Source organism: Zosterops lateralis, assembly GCF_965231275.1.
Source record: "Zosterops lateralis genome assembly, chromosome: 3".
Taxonomy (NCBI): domain Eukaryota; kingdom Metazoa; phylum Chordata; class Aves; order Passeriformes; family Zosteropidae; genus Zosterops; species Zosterops lateralis.
Genome location: NC_139764.1, coordinates 43,963,600 through 43,979,211, shown reverse-complemented (window position 1 = coordinate 43,979,211; position 15,612 = coordinate 43,963,600). Strand labels below are relative to the sequence as shown.

The window sequence follows — 15,612 nt, the reverse complement described above, 5'->3', positions numbered from 1 at the left end:
TGAATACAAACTTGTGTTTGACCTTGCATATACTCCAGTGCTGAAGTGCTTTCAGCCAGTTTAAAGCCACTTCAGGGTTTTAGTGGAGATGTTTGACCAAAAGCTGTTTGTTTGACACTCAGATTATTAGAAGAAGAGACAGCTTCACTATCAAGTTATTAAAGAAAAAGAAAATATAGCATGGTAAATGTCACCTTTCCCATGCAGCTAAGGGCCTCATACATTCAGGTTTTGGAATTTGGAAAAAAAAAAGAAATTTAAGAGCTAGTGTGTGCAGTGAAAAAGTAAATATAGAAAACGCTATCAAACATGCATGGAAAAAGAAGAGGATTATTTTCTAAGTTTTGAAATTTCTCTGTTTTTCTTGCAAGAACCTTATAAGTTCTAAATTATTGTGGAGTACTACTTCATCTTGTAGTTTGAGGCGGGCTGCCAATTTGCCCATTGATTTGTCTGCTCCTACTTTGTTAACTCTGCTGTGTGATCTTGCAGTGAAATGATACAACCTATTAAAGCGAAAGAATAGCGATTTAGCAAAAGTAACAGAAACAAGCCAATTGGTGAGTCGGAGCACTTTAGCCCATAATCGAAGGTGTATCAGAACAGATGCAAAAAGAAGGATGCACAAGGAGAAGCATTGTAATTCATGTGGATTTGAGTTTGGAAGGCCCAGTCTTTCCCCTTTTACACTTGTGAGTTGTTAAATTTAACTAACAAAAGAAGTATGGAAGAACAAACCATCTGTTTTAAATGCTGGTGGTGAGCATCTAGCAGTACACATCTCCCCCCCACCTTTCCTGGTTTCAGAAATTAAGAACTCCTGTTTGCAGTAGGTAGTGTGTGTCACCACCCTTAAACCCATTTTATTGGATTTAGTTTTGATCACTACTTTTTTTGTTGTTGTTGTCTTCTGCAGGTAGGCAGAGATTTTAGAGTATTTATCTTAGCATTCCTGGCTGTCTCAAAGGAGTGAATAGGTTCAATCCTTTTTACTAGATCGATTTTCTACCTTTGCATAATGATCAAAACTCCATCCTGATGATTATTCAAAGGAACCAGGGGAAAAAACAAATACATGAGTGTGACTTGCATTTAGAACAGTTATGTTTGATTAGATTTCTACCATAAAGAGGCTGTATACTTTTGCACCAGTTAGGTTTTAAAGCACTTGCATTTTTAGAAGTTTCCTGTCAATTCTGTAGCAATCAGGCTGTTTTGCTTCTTGTCGCTTTTCAGCTCATAATTCTACACAAAACATTCCTATTTTGATTCTTATACGGGTAGTTGCATATTTTGGCTGCAAATACAACAGAAACACAGTTAGTAATTTCTCACTTAAAAATAAGATTTTTTTTTTCTTTTAGTAGTCCCCATTTTTCTTCTTCCCCTTCTGAATTTAAACTAAAGGGGCTATTCCATTTGTTCCTTTGCAGAGATAAAGCATTATGACTATTGCCATCTCAGAAATCTAATAAGCAACTGTATTAAGTACAAGCTATGTTACCAGTTTTTTTGCAAGCACTAAGAAAAATGCATTATAAAATTTTAATCCATTATAATAGGTTGTCCTTGAGGCTAAAATCCCCACAGCTATAATAGCCACAAGATTGCAGGATTTCAGAGTAATGGATATAAGTACAAGGCAAGGCAGCCAGCTTTGGCCTACGTTATTTGTTGAGAGGAAGTGGGGACTGACTGCAACAGTTGAGCTTTTAAAACTAAAGAAGTGAACAGATTGTTGCTGAGTGGAGTTGTGTACAGAGTATTTTTAAAATTAGTATTATGGTAAGTTGAGCTCTAACCAGAGATGAAACCATGTGCATACTTCCTGTCTGTCTGAGACATCGCACAAGTGCCTGGGGGTGGCAAAATGAGTTTTGACATACATCAGCACAAATCAGAAGTGGTAAAGCTGGTATTTCTTTGACTGAGTGATTTTTCTGATTACTTTGATAGAGTGTTTTGTGTATGGGGAAATTCACAGAATCTTGAAAAGCACAGGTAATTGTTTAGAAGACTTCATGTTCTGTAGCTGCCTTTTATGAAAACATTTTGTTTCAACTGTGGGAGTTGCTTGTTGATTCAGAATTTTAGTGTGAATACCTATAGCCATATTAGGCTTAGTTTGAACTGCTACCTCAAAAGCTGCTTGATCATCCTTTAATGTGTATTTAGTAAGACTGTTGATTTAAAGGTTCGAAGTGACAGAGTATTTTAATCAATCTTATGATCTCTTCAAGCAACTAGTTACACAGCATATTAATATCCTTTTTTTAAACCTAAAAAACTCTGTTCATCCTGAAGCTATGGGATTTTTTGATGCCCTAGACTATAAGATTAAAGATCCCTGCAATATTGCTTTTTGCCTTTGCAAGGAAAGAGCATTTGAGTCTGACACTGTAGGCCAAATCCAGTGAAGGACTCCAGCTAACCTGTGGGTGTTTGTGATGCTTCTCAGTGCGAGTGACAACACTGGGGAAGTCTCCTTTGTGTTATAAATGTGGGCATGTGGCACTGGGCACAAAGAATTTGGTAGCTGTGCTTTGTAAAGAAGGGTCGATGCTGTGGCATGGTTGGCTCAGAACTCATCTGCAAGCCCTCCTGACTAGTTCAGGCATCTCATTTCCTCTAACGTGCTTCGTGCCATGGATTTGCAGTAGCCCAGATCCTCTGGAGGAGTGAGGCTGGTGCTTTATTCAATGAGTCAAGACTCCCAACAGTGAATTGAGAACTTTGCTGCCTTCTCATCTAAGGTTTTAGTGTCTGAGGCTGAAGGCAGCCAGCAGGCCGAGGTGGGGAGCCATCAACACTTGCAGGTGTTTCATGGTGTGCTGTGTGCCACATTAGTAGTTCACTGCCTTTGAAAATGGTACCTGCTGCTTGCTATCCCCACCTCCTGAGGGGGCAGTGCTTGGAAAAATAGCCAAGAAATAAATGGGACATGAGGCAATGTCATACTTCTGCCAAAAAGGCAAATGCCATACTGGAATGTTAAAATATTACTTGAAAATTGTGTGAAATTATATTTGCTTTTCCTGCAATTAACTAGGCCGTACCTGTGTCCAATTTTAGGCACCAGCTAGGAGAAATATGTGAGTTAATTAAATCATACTCCAGAGGTACAGTTCAAAATACAGGGCCTATAGGTTAATATAAATAAATATATATATATATATTAACCTATATATAAAATTTACACCATAAGTTGTTTTTTCTTCTAGAAATAGGGTTACTCTTAAGAAGTTGCATCTCTTTAAAGCTACAAAGCAGAAGTACACTTGTGTCCATTTGCAATATTGATAAAACAAAGATTAACAGTAGCAAGGAGTGTTCAAATGAGCTGTTATAGAAAAGCCTGTAAACACTGCAGAATGCAGAATGTTCACTCCTAAATGTAAGAATAGGTATTACAGACACCTGTTATGAATAATACAGCTAAAAATGATCCTGCTGAGAGGAATGACCTTGATGACCTTTTATGTGTAATGAAGTTCTTGTTTGTTTTTCCCAGGAATCTCATCCATTGTAATTTAATATTTGATTAAGTGGTTAGGTTAAGTTATTTCAGTCTCTTTGTAGGTATTTTCTAAACTAATTTTCATAGTTCTTTTCTAAGTGTCTTGTCCCCAGCCAGCAGTTGTACACTGAATTACCAGGCAGCAATGGAGGGAGCATGGCAGACAATCCACTCTCTTGTCTAAAATTTCTTGTGTTGCTGTATGACATTAGACATTTTATACTACCATACTTTTGGTACACTCTTGTGTACAGTTGGCTCTCTGCTACAGATTCATTTTTGAAGATGAGCTGTGTTCATCTGGAGATAAACTGTGTTTCGTTTTCAGAACCACGGAGTGCAGGTTCTTAGTTCTTGAATGCTTGGATTTGTGCATAGCCTTTGTGTGCAGATTGGTTGTGCTTAACTTACTAAATAATGTTTCTTGAGAAGAGTTGATTCTCTGTAAAAAAACTTCCCTTTTCTCACTTGGTTTTGTATTTACATTTTTTGTTCTGTATTGTTTGACGGTTGTGTGTAGGCTTGGCATTACTTTTGTGTACTCCCCCATCATTCTCCTCGCTAGCAACAATGGCAAAAACCAAATCCAGAGGCTACAGATTAATTTTTTACCAGACTCATGATGTGATTTAATGTGTTACTCTGTTAAAGTTTTAATGTGGTATTCTAAAAAGTACTTTATATTAAACTAAAAATCAGCTACATTTATTATTTCATAAAAATACACAATATAACATCTCAAATGCTTAGAATTTTGGAATATAATTTTATCAGTACATATTTAAACATTGTCAGACTAACAAAATCATAGCTGTGTTTAGTGAATTGCCTTGGGTCAGTGTTTCAGAAATCTCATTCTGCTTGGGGATTTTGAGTTGTGTGTTGTTCCTTCAGCTTTCCCTTTCTGTTCTAATGTAGGAACAAAAATAACTCCTCCCCCCTTTTCCTGCCTCATAGCCAGTTTAAAAAGTGTTGTACAAAGAATGGAAGTAAACCAAGGCATGACATTTTATTTTGTGTCTGCAGCAAAAAGAGTCGTGATTTATGGTTGGAGTTTTTTGGGTGTTGGTTTTGAGTTTTGGTGGTGGCTTTTTTTTTTTGAAGTTCCATTTTTCAGTTTAGCATTAATTTGCTTCTAAAGTTCTACACAACTGAAAATAGTTTTAAAAATCAATGATAATAAACAATCTTAATATGCCACAATTTCAGTGAAAAAACCCCCAACATTCTTAGGTAATTATCTGATTTTAGTATCTGTTCACTGTTCTTGCTCTTGCTCTCAGTTTTACTATCTAAAAATATTGTTATATTTTTCTGTCAACTAAAATGCCAGTGTTATCAGTTACCTAGAATACAGACAAGTAATTTCACATATATAGAGTTTCCTGTTCTGTGTATTGTTTACTGAATTTACTGTGCAACTAACTTCTTAAAAATAAAACAATCATTAAATTCTCTTTGACTGGAAATAGAAATAATTCCTAAGAATTATCAAGTTTTTTAAAAAAATAGGTTTGTTTGGGTTTATTTTCTCTTTAAGATTTCATTGACTGTTGTTTTTTTTCAGATTTTACATAGTCACTTCATTATTTTGCTCAGGAACAGCCTAGACTGGTTTGTTTGATTACTGTCAAATGATCTTTGTTCCAATCCATTTGGAATGCAAGCATATCATTACTGTATCAATCTTTTCAGTGCTTTGAAACATCCCAAGTTTTTCATAGGAACATCTTTAGACAGAACTGTGGCACATTTTTTAAAACGCGGCAAGTTTTTCAGGCCTAATAATTTAAATAATGCTTCTAAACAATATCTGAAACTTTTAGTTGGCAAAAGGGTGTTTATCAATGCAAAAATTGAATTTAACTTAGTTAAAGTGCTAAACAGGTATCAAAAATATACTTTTTGCTGAATTATTTTATCCTCTAACAAAAAACATTTTATTGCTTTCTCCATACTAGAATGAATTTTGGTTGTTGCACAAAACACAGGAAATGTGAAAGAAGTTTTTAAAATATTTGTGATTAAAAGTCGTCATTGAAAAGCTCCTTACTTCAAATGAATTGTTACTTTTTATCTCTATGTATGTAGAAACAGTGTTGAGGCTTGAAGTGTACAAAAGTCTGGCCAAAATTAATGAAGTTGTATCATTTTACAGTACTAAGCTATAATGTTAAATAGTTTGACTATTTAGCTAAACCTTACAGGAAAAAATTGCAATCTGGTAGCTATGGCAATAATTGACTTCCATAAAGATTTTATATTTAGGGGGATAACCAGCAGGAGTAGGCATTCAAAGTATCTTTTCTTCATGTAGTCTTTCAGCAATACAGAACAAGAGCCCTACAGAAGGAATTGTAAAGAACTGGCATTATTTTTAGAGAGCTTGATCAGCAGTTCTGGAGTGTTTTTTATTAAATAAAACATTTTATAGAATGATATGCTATACTGATAGAAAGCATACAGATTTCCACTCTTGGGTCTGAAAGTACTATAGAGAAACATCAAAACCTTGCTTGCCTTTGAGTAAGGGTGCATTTACCCCCATTCTGCAGACTTGAAAGTTGGTACAAGCCTGCTGGGCCACATCGTGGTGCAGCAAGTCTGTGACCAAATTAGGAACAGAATCAGAATTCAGTGGATTTTAGTCAGTATGGTAGGGGGAAAAAAACCCCTAAATGCTGTAATTTTTTAAAGTATAGTCACCTTTCTGGATTTACTCTTTTGAATAGGAAATGAGGTAATTACAGTTTAAATGTTTGGAAATTACATTACTCAGTAAATTTCTGTATGGAGAATTGAGTTGCTCTTTGGCAGTGATTAGGATAGACTAACTTTTAAAATCTTTGAATTATTACTTCTCATTTTCTTAGTAGAGTTAAAATATTTTTATAATTTTATTCATCAACTTACAGTTAAAAAGAAAGAAAAAAAAAAAGGTAATTAATTCCATAAAAATTCAACTTTACATGGGTAAGTAAAAGTAATGAAAATCCATTCTGCATTTAATACAGATACAATAAATAAGATAAGTGTTACTTGTTGTTACTGAGTTGAATTTCTTGTTTTGAGTCTCTTGGTCCTTCATGATCTTAGAACCTGTAAATCCTTTCCACAGCTCGCTTTTATTTGGAGAGGAAAATCAGCTTTTAAACCCGTTCAAGTCTTTAGGAACTTCAAATAAGCTTGGCACTGGATTGATCTAACTGAATAATTTGAAATAAAGAAAATATTGGCTTTGCAGCTGTAGGGAAGGCTAAAGCTGTCAGAAGTTGGTTTAATGCTTCCAGACATCAGTGCACTAAGCTCTGGTAGCTTCCAGCTTGGTTGGGGGGATAGACAACAATGACATTTTGCCACAGTTATGTGCTGTATAATGTTTGCTTACAAGATTGGTGAGGTGTTACTTGAAACTTCCTGTAGATTTTGAATTGAAACTGGAAATAGGTTTTGTTACAAGAACTCCCCTCCCCCCCTTTATAACTTAAAAATGTTTGTTTTGATCAGAATGTTTCCTACCAAAATTTTGGTTTATGGGCAAATATTGATGAAACGGAACCATTTTCCTTCATAAATTTCATAATTAATAGTTCTGCCTTTCTATGAAATGTACAACAGTAACAAAACCAAAAGGCAAGTAAAAATCTGATTTTTTTTTCAGCCAGAAGCAAATTTCCTCAAAGCACACTCTTACTCTTGGGCTTTCATGTAATAGCCTTTTCATGTGGAAAACATCACTGCCTTTTATTCTATTTTGTAGTTTGCAAATTTCAGAAAAATTCCTCATGCTTCCTGTTGTGGTGTTCTCGTTTCTGGAAGGTGGATGATGGGCCAATGGATTTAGTTTTTTAAAAGGAATTTTTTATTTTCTTTTCTGGGCTTCAGTCTTTGCTTCAGATATTTCATTTGCCTTTGACAAATTGTGTGCCTTGGTGATGTGGTTTGTAGAAAGGCTTTAGAAGTTTTATCACCTTGTTGCTCTGAAAATACATGAGGAATGTATTTGAAATCAACTATAAAGATATCTGCAAAATTGAGTGTATTAAAAGTATTATAATAATAGTTTTTCCTGAAGATGTCTGCTATTACTATAAAGTTGAACATTTTCCAAACTACAGCAGGTTGAGCTGTAAGCAAAATCTTGCACTCCTAATTACACTGTGATTTTGGTTATTAAAAGATTGATTCTGCAGTGTGTAGGTGGATCTCTGCTGTTGGGTGGAACTTACTGCAGTTTAAAAGTATTTAAGGTAATAATCTGTAAGTTAAATGCATTAGGATTTGGGGAGGAAATTTTTTTATGTGTTTGTGGTTTTTTTCACCTGTGTTCTTGAAATTTTGTTTTTCAGAACTTGTCTAGGAGATGTTGAATTTAGTCTTGTTTAAAAAGGGGAAAAAAAAAGGAAAAGAAAAAAAAAAGCTGTTTTTAAAAATCTAGTCTTTTTAAGCTTTTATTGCCCCAAAGGTTTCTGAAAGCCCATTGAATGACTTTGAGGTGGCTGCTAATTCTCCAGGATGGAAATTGAATTTAATGTTCCAGCTATGTAAAATTTTTGCTCTTCATTAGAAGACTTCAAGATTTGGGTTTGGATTGAAGTAGTGGGGTATTATTGTTGGGTTTTCCTACTAAATTATGGGACTGGGATGACTGTAAATGGAATAGTCAAGTATATGTGTAATGATCCCATTTGCAAACTGTGCTTCCATCTTAAATTATGGACTATAGACAAACAATGAGTAAACACTTCCCTCTGAAAAGTAATTTCAAAATACCAGAGGCAGTAGAAAAAAGTTTTGCCACTCATGCTTACTATGGGTGAGAAAAGCACATTTTGAGCCTTACAATGGTTTTTTTTTTTGAAACTTAGTAATAATTTGGATGCCTGGTGCGGTCAGGGGGAGAGGGGTCTTGAATCTTTAACAAGCTTTCCCTGAACCTTGGTTATTGACATTGAACAAATCTTAGATTTTCAAAACCAGTCCTTTCTTTTCACTGATTGTGGGATAGCTGGGGTTGGTTTTGCTTGTTGAAAATGTACCATTAGTCTCTTGACTCAAGAGTTGTAGAGAAGGTAAACGCTGAATTTTGAATGTTTAATGCAAACTGAAATCTTGGCTCTTCAGACTTCATATACATGAAAGACTGAGGGGAGGTTTTTCCTCTTTGTATATTACTCCAAAGGCAGTCCTGCAGGCTTTCCTAGTAACCATGTCTGCTACATTTCTAGATTGAATACTTAATCTTGTTTTCATGTGGTTTACTTGGAACATCCTGTACATGGTGCAGAAGAATACAGATTAGGAGGTAGAAATAATACATTCACACACCGTATAGATGTGCTTATGGGCAAAGCACAGTGTAAAGCAACTTTATCAGCTGCTGTATGGCATGACAGAATTTATAAAGGAATTTGAATGTAGTAATGCAGCGCTGTTGAAAGAAGAGATGTGAGAATGATTTCATCCCACAGAGATAGAAAAAATGTGTGTTAAAAAAAAATGCTGGAAAACCAACTTTTTTACAACTTTAAAATGTATGTAAAAACACGATGCTACCATTTTAGATTGCATTGTTAAAATGTGTATTCCACAATACCCTGGAGGGGTCTCTGTGTGTTTTCTCCCTCATACGCTGAAGACCAGAACTATTAATACTGATGTAAATGTCCAAATTCAGAAGACGTGCAGGTTGTTTTATGATGTGGGCATCCAGCCATTTATCAATCCTTCCAGGTATAATCAGCTCGAAGGCTGGAGCAGAACCCTTCCAGCAACCTACTTTTCTTGCCAAAGAAAATTCCGCCACTGAATTGGTGGAAATTGCTGACTGGTCACCTAGAGACTGCTTCTGATTTAAGTGGTAAACCAGCTTTTGGGCTGCGGCAGCCTGTGCTGCAGCTCCTCTGCGCGCACAGCAGTTGTGAATTGAGATAGCAGAGAAACTATTCATCCTACTCCCATTAATAAAACAGAATTAAGTGCTAGTAGTAGCGTGGCGCTTGTCCATTAGTTTGGCTTTCCCAATGGAGAGTGCAAAACTGCAGGAAGTGTTTTTCTTTTTATCCCTTCTCGCTCACCCAAGACAGCGTCGGAACTTTTTTTATAGCGATTTGGCGGATGATTTAGGACATTGAAGGCCAGGCGCATTCCAGCGGCGTTCCGGAGGAGCTGCACTGCGGGGCCACGGGCAGCGCTCGCACGTTTTCCCGGCCGGATCCCGCTCGGTGCCCGGCTCCAGCAGCGCAGGCTCCCGGGGAGCCCTGCCTGCAGATTTACCCCATAATCGCCTTAAGGGGACAAATTTAGTTTACGGCAATCCGCGCTTAATCTGCCGGAGCCGTGGGCGCCTTCGGGGAGCGGGCGAGGGCGGGCGGCTGCGCTCGGGGCTGGCTCGGGCAGCCAGAAACTTCTGGCAGCTTCCCGGCTCCGGCCCCTCCCCTTAAAGCGGCAGCTCCCCGGGGAACCGCTGCTGCTCCTCTGCCCGCCCGGATGAGCGGAACGAGTCACCGGGCGCTGCCTTCCTCCGCCGGCTGCAGCATCGGCCCGGCTGTCCCCGTCCCCTCGGGGCGCTGCTCGAACGCCCTGGTAGCGCTCAGCTCCCCGCGTCCAGCGGATGCCGGGGAGGGGCTCGTCCCCATCTCTTGCCGAAAGAGCCCCTCCGGAGCCCCCGCCTGGCTCGGCCGCGGGGTACGGCCCTCCCCGGGCATCCGTGTGAAATGATAGATTCACACACACACAGCCCTCCCCGGGTGTCCGTCTCCAGGTGTCACCCCGCAGAGCCGGCTCCCCTTGGGTCGCCTGGCCTCGGGCACTCATGCAGGCAAAATACGATTCCTCTCGGAACCGCCTGCTGAGTGAGTGGTCTCCGTGAAGATCTTTAATGCCAGCCTTCTGGCAGTCGTAAAACAACCAACCAAACAAGCCGAGGTACTACCATCAGCTTCACTTTTCTCCTTCCAGTGTAAACTCTGAGGTTTTTGAAAGAGTACATGTAGAGGCATAGAAACACTGACAGGATATCCTGGGGTGTGTATCGAGGCTGCTCTGAATGAAAGAAATTCATGATCTCATTATACATGAATGATGGCGTGTGCTGGGCATACTTCTCAGTTTTGCTGTTGACACAAGTTTACTGATTGTTTGTGATATGCTCCTGAAACGATGATTCTTATCTTTAAATTATAGAGTGCAGGTGATTATGTTCACATGAAAAATGTAAATGCCAATTCACATTAACTTTGAAATAAAATAGCGGCTGAAACAGTAACTTGTGAGACTAGTTTTGTTTTAAGTGACTTTCAAGAATCTGAGGAGGCCCAGAACTTGTTGTATTACAGGGTAGTCCCCCTTCCCTTTAGATACCACTGCAAAGATTCTTGTTAAGGTATTTTCAGTATGCTTACAAGACCTTTTCCAAGATTACTGAGCTATCAAATGCTGTCTGCATTTTAGCATACTTTTAAAAATTATTATTATTTTCTAGAAACCTGCTCTGAAAAGCCTAAAAAAAGAATAAAAAGAAATCCTGATAAAACATGTCAGCATTAAATAGGCAAAGATATATTCAGTCTGAGCGTAAGGATATCTAATAAATTACGTAAGCACAAAGCAGGGAAGGGATAACAGAAAGGTAAAAATAGCTGTATACTAATTTTTAATCTCTCTAATGTTGGTGGAATTGAATAAAACCTTGAGAACAGGTGACTCAGAGTTGGTGGGAATGACAAAGTCATGGTAACAATTATCTGAAATTAATGCCAGACTCTAATCATTACTTTTATTTTTCTAGTTCGCATTCACTATGATGCATCACATTTTGCCAATTATTTTTACTTGCCCCTTCCAACTGTTACTCTGTCACAATGAGGAAGGTATCATGGAAATTTCAGTTAAGTGATTTGGGTGGGAGAAAAGCCCATGTAATTTGTCTTTCAATGGAATAATGAAATAGCGGGAAAAAAAATCCAGTATGTATCCATTGAAGATTTCAGATACTGTTTTAAAGTATATAATGATTTATAGTGGTAGCTAAAGAAACTAATTTCATAATTTTTCTCTCAAAAGCCACTCCGATGCTGTATTTCTAGTAAACATATCTACATTGGTAATCAAATAGTCCATATGTTTGCTATTCTTTGCAGTTCTTTACAGCAGTAAATATTAACTAATTCCAGTGAAAGGCGTAAGAGTAATTTCAAAGGATTTAAGCTAGAGATTGAAATTAACTTGTTTGTTAGTAACAGAAGTTCTTACAGATGTTGTTTTTTGAATGACTATTCTTTCTGGAAGAGGTTGTTAAGAATAAGTTAGTGATAAAGTAATCACAATACTGGTAATTATGGTCTTTATAAGAATTTAAAGTCCTGCTTAAAGCTTGATTGTTGACTTCCTTGTTCGTCTGCTGTAAATTTTCAAAGATGCGAGCTTCAGGTTTTCTTGGTGTTCAAAACTTACTTGTTTTAGTTAATGTCAATAGCACTGAAGAAAAGGTATTCTATAGTTTTCTGTAAGTTCACCTTGACATTGTGGATTAGTCTTTGTGATAATTCTTTTTTCTGTATAGGGAAGGATAGACTGACACTGACACAACCACTCTTTAAGTTTTGTTTAAAGGAGAATCATAGCTGTGTGCATCTGTGTGGACCCATCTGGGATCTGTCACTCTCATTAAAGTAATCTCAGTACTCCACAGTTCCTTTTAACTTTGGAAGATGAACTGGCATGAAATGCTATCACCCCTGTAGTGGTAAATGAGTTTCTTTACTAAAGAGTGCAGCGGAGCAGGAAGGATGCTCCCCTTTTAGAGCTTTACTGTCTTTGCAAGAGAATACATTGCTACTTTGTTCTGCTCAGATTCATGTTGTGTGAAACAGCCACTTCTTGGTTCACTTCAGTGAGAGTACTGACCAAAACCAAATTTATCACCATCTGAGCCCCTCTTTCAGCATCCATCCAAGTGCAGCAAGAGAAGAGCATTGCAGCCTGCCTTACAGGCAAGTGCTGTTGGGCAAGCAAGGAGAGAATGAATTTCAGAATCCCAACAGGCTAAACAGATTCCTTGCTAATCTCAGTGGAATTTTATTGCTATTAAGCCTGGAGTAGGAAAGGATAGGTGTTGATGGATATACTACCACCAGCGTGGTATATCCTGCTACTCTGCATGCAGTCACGTACCTCACATGCAGGGAGAGAGGGCGAGGGGTTCATTAGCGCATTCATGCTTCTGATGATCTTAGAAAGTGCAGATTGGTAACGGTTTTACAGTACTCAGAAATACATTCTATTGCCTGCCAGTGAGAGAGAGAGATGCTGGAACAGAGTCACTGTAAAAAACATTATTAATAAGGAGTTAACCCTGTAGCCATCTAATTTTCTCAATTTCAAGTTTTGTACAACTTAAATTTCTGAAAAAACGGTGCACTGAAGCATTCAAGTACATATTTCCATGTCTTCTGATGTATTGGAACTGGAAGCAGCTAGTAGGAATTATCTGATTCAGTCTCAAATAGTATCATTCTCTGATGCCTGTGAAGATTTATCTCTATATTTTTCCCACAGAGAACCTGGATGTGCCAGAGATGCCCCTTGTAATCTGTGTTTGAATCTGTAGGGGCACAGAAACACAATGTGGCTTTGATAAGGGCTTAAATCTCTTTGCTCTGCTCTTGTCTGGGTCTCCATGGAGGCTTGCAGCTCTTGAAAACAACCTCTCTCCTCTTGCATGTCACCCTCTGCCTTCCCTCTTCTGACCCAGAGTCTATGAAGTGATATTTCATAGATGGTTCAGTTATCTGGAATCGCCTCACCCAGATTATATTAGGAGAGGTTGTGTGAAAGAAGATTCACTTCCTTTGAAGGAGCTGTGCCTTCATGATCTCACTCAGTATACTGATTTGACCTATGTTCTCTTATCTCCCACCTCTTCTGTTTCTTACTTCCCTGTTTTGGTGTCACCTTGTCCTGTGTTTCATGTCACAAAACCTTGTGTTTTGTCTGGACACTTCACCTTTGTTGTGAGTTTAGTCTCTGTTAGTCTCCTACTGTACCTTGCCCGTGGGCTGCTCTCCTGATGAGTGTCATCTTCATCATTTACTTTATTCGAAAGTGAAAAAGCAAAATCTCTTCGGAGTTTTTCTGTTTATTAATGAAAAATGAACCTTAATTATTTGAGGGAAATAAACACCAGTGTCCTCGTGCAACTTATCAGGTCTTGGGGCAGTTTAAAGAAGAAGGTAGAACTTGGTTGGTAGAACTTGGTTGGCCTTCACCATTGCAGCAGAACTGATCACCTGCTGTGTCTTCAGATGGTGCAGAGGCTGGAAGACTCTGTGGTGCTTATTGTAGGTAACTGTGGTATCAGTTTATTGTACTTATGATCTTATATCATGAGATTATAGCTGTATGAGATTGTAATTATATTCATCGTATTAGCTTAGTGTTCTGTGTTTCTGCTGCTGTCAATTTAAGTTTCATTGGGCTGTTTTATAATACTTAGTCCACAAAAATTGGTGAGACTGTGGTAGCTGTATTGCCAGTGGTCAGTAATTAAAAAGCAGCTGTTTTTCTTTCTGTTCCAGGCAATTGATGAGCCTCCCTATCTCACAGTGGGCACTGATGTTAGTGCAAAGTACAGAGGAGCCTTCTGTGAAGCCAAGATCAAGACAGCAAAAAGGCTCGTCAAAGTCAAGGTATGTGGTTTTCCTGCCAACGCTGTTTTTGAGGAGGCATGGTAAAAAAGTGACTAATGTTCAAAATGGCACGATGTGAAACTTCTCCTTAGTCTTAGGACAGCTAAGAGGCAGTCCTGTTCTTGGAGGCTTGGCATTACAGTCTTTGAAATAACAGTAAGCTTATTATTGTTGGGATGGGAGGGATTCCCCCACTCCCACACAAATAAATATGTTCTGTTTCTGTCACTACTTAGTCATCTGCGTGTTTTTGACCTTCAATGCCATAGGCTGACCTTAAAGTAATTGATTAAAGTGTGACAAATGTAGGCTTACATATGGGAGAATATTATCAGAAAATAGCTAGGACTACTTGAAGTAGGCTTTAATAGGGTGTCTTTTACTTGGGGAGCACAGGTCACTGCCATTTAGCCGTGGCAACCAGGTAATGCTTCAGGAATAAGCTGAAACCCCTCTGCCTTCCAAAAAACACATGGCATATTGAGTCTTACAGAATAGCAAGGAGGGGATCTCACCTAAGCTTTATGATAACTAGTTAATGACTGAATCAATATAACCCACATGCAGGACAAATAAAAATTCTGCAAAGGGATTGCAAGATATACATTTTAACATTCCTTGAAAATTTAGAGTATCATTTCTAGAAATAAAGAGAACAATACACTGCAGAATAGCTGTATGTTTCTGTTGGGGTAATGTTGCTCTAAAAATTTCTGATTTGGGAGGAGGTACTATTTTTCTGCTTTGCCTCTCAACCTCATACAGAAACATTACAGAGAAAGGATCAAAACCACCTAGAAAATACAAGTTAGATTATTGCTCTGCAAGAGTTATAGTGGCAGAATATATATATTTTATATCTACTGTAAATTTAAGTGAAAAATATGTGAAATGTGAGTAGTGATAACCTGTTATTGAATACTATTACACACTCTAAACTAGTGTGCATTATTTAACTCTGCCCTCATGCTGTGGCTGATTTTTTGCCTGTAGTGTATCTGAGGGAGAGAGCAGGCACTCTCCATAAACCGTGGTGGGAAGGTCTGTTGTCACTTATTTGATAGTAATGTTAAATACAAGATTTGAGTCTTAAATCTGCCAGAGGAGTAAATCAGTGGTCTTTTCATTTCATTAGTCAAAACTTTTAGTAGCATCAGCTGGTCTATGCTTTACAGTACCATTGGGTTTAAGTGATTACGTATTGCTATTTAAGCTGTTAAACATCAGTTTTTAATAGAGGGATTTTGTGGTGCCTAGATCAGTGAAATCTTAACTAATTTCAGTTCCTTGAGGGACTTTCAGTCCAGCTCCTTAGATGGCCATTTGCTATTTATTATTTAGTGCTGAGTATTTTCTTATGTGTTTATCACCTGAAGTTTGGTTGATGCAAGGTCTGCAGAAAGATCT

General features: G+C 38.0%; 1 protein-coding gene across 2 annotated transcripts in view; it reads left to right on the top strand.

Moving 5' to 3' along the window:
- The window catches only part of ARID4B (AT-rich interaction domain 4B), an 85,457-nt gene that overhangs the window by 15,915 nt on the left and 53,930 nt on the right, over positions 1 to 15,612 (top strand). For both annotated transcript variants that reach the window (XM_083857982.1, XM_083857981.1), the window contains exon 3: positions 14,095 to 14,205. In XM_083857982.1, coding sequence (XP_083714108.1) covers positions 14,095 to 14,205 — 111 coding nt within the window. The remainder of the gene's footprint in view (positions 1 to 14,094; positions 14,206 to 15,612) is intronic.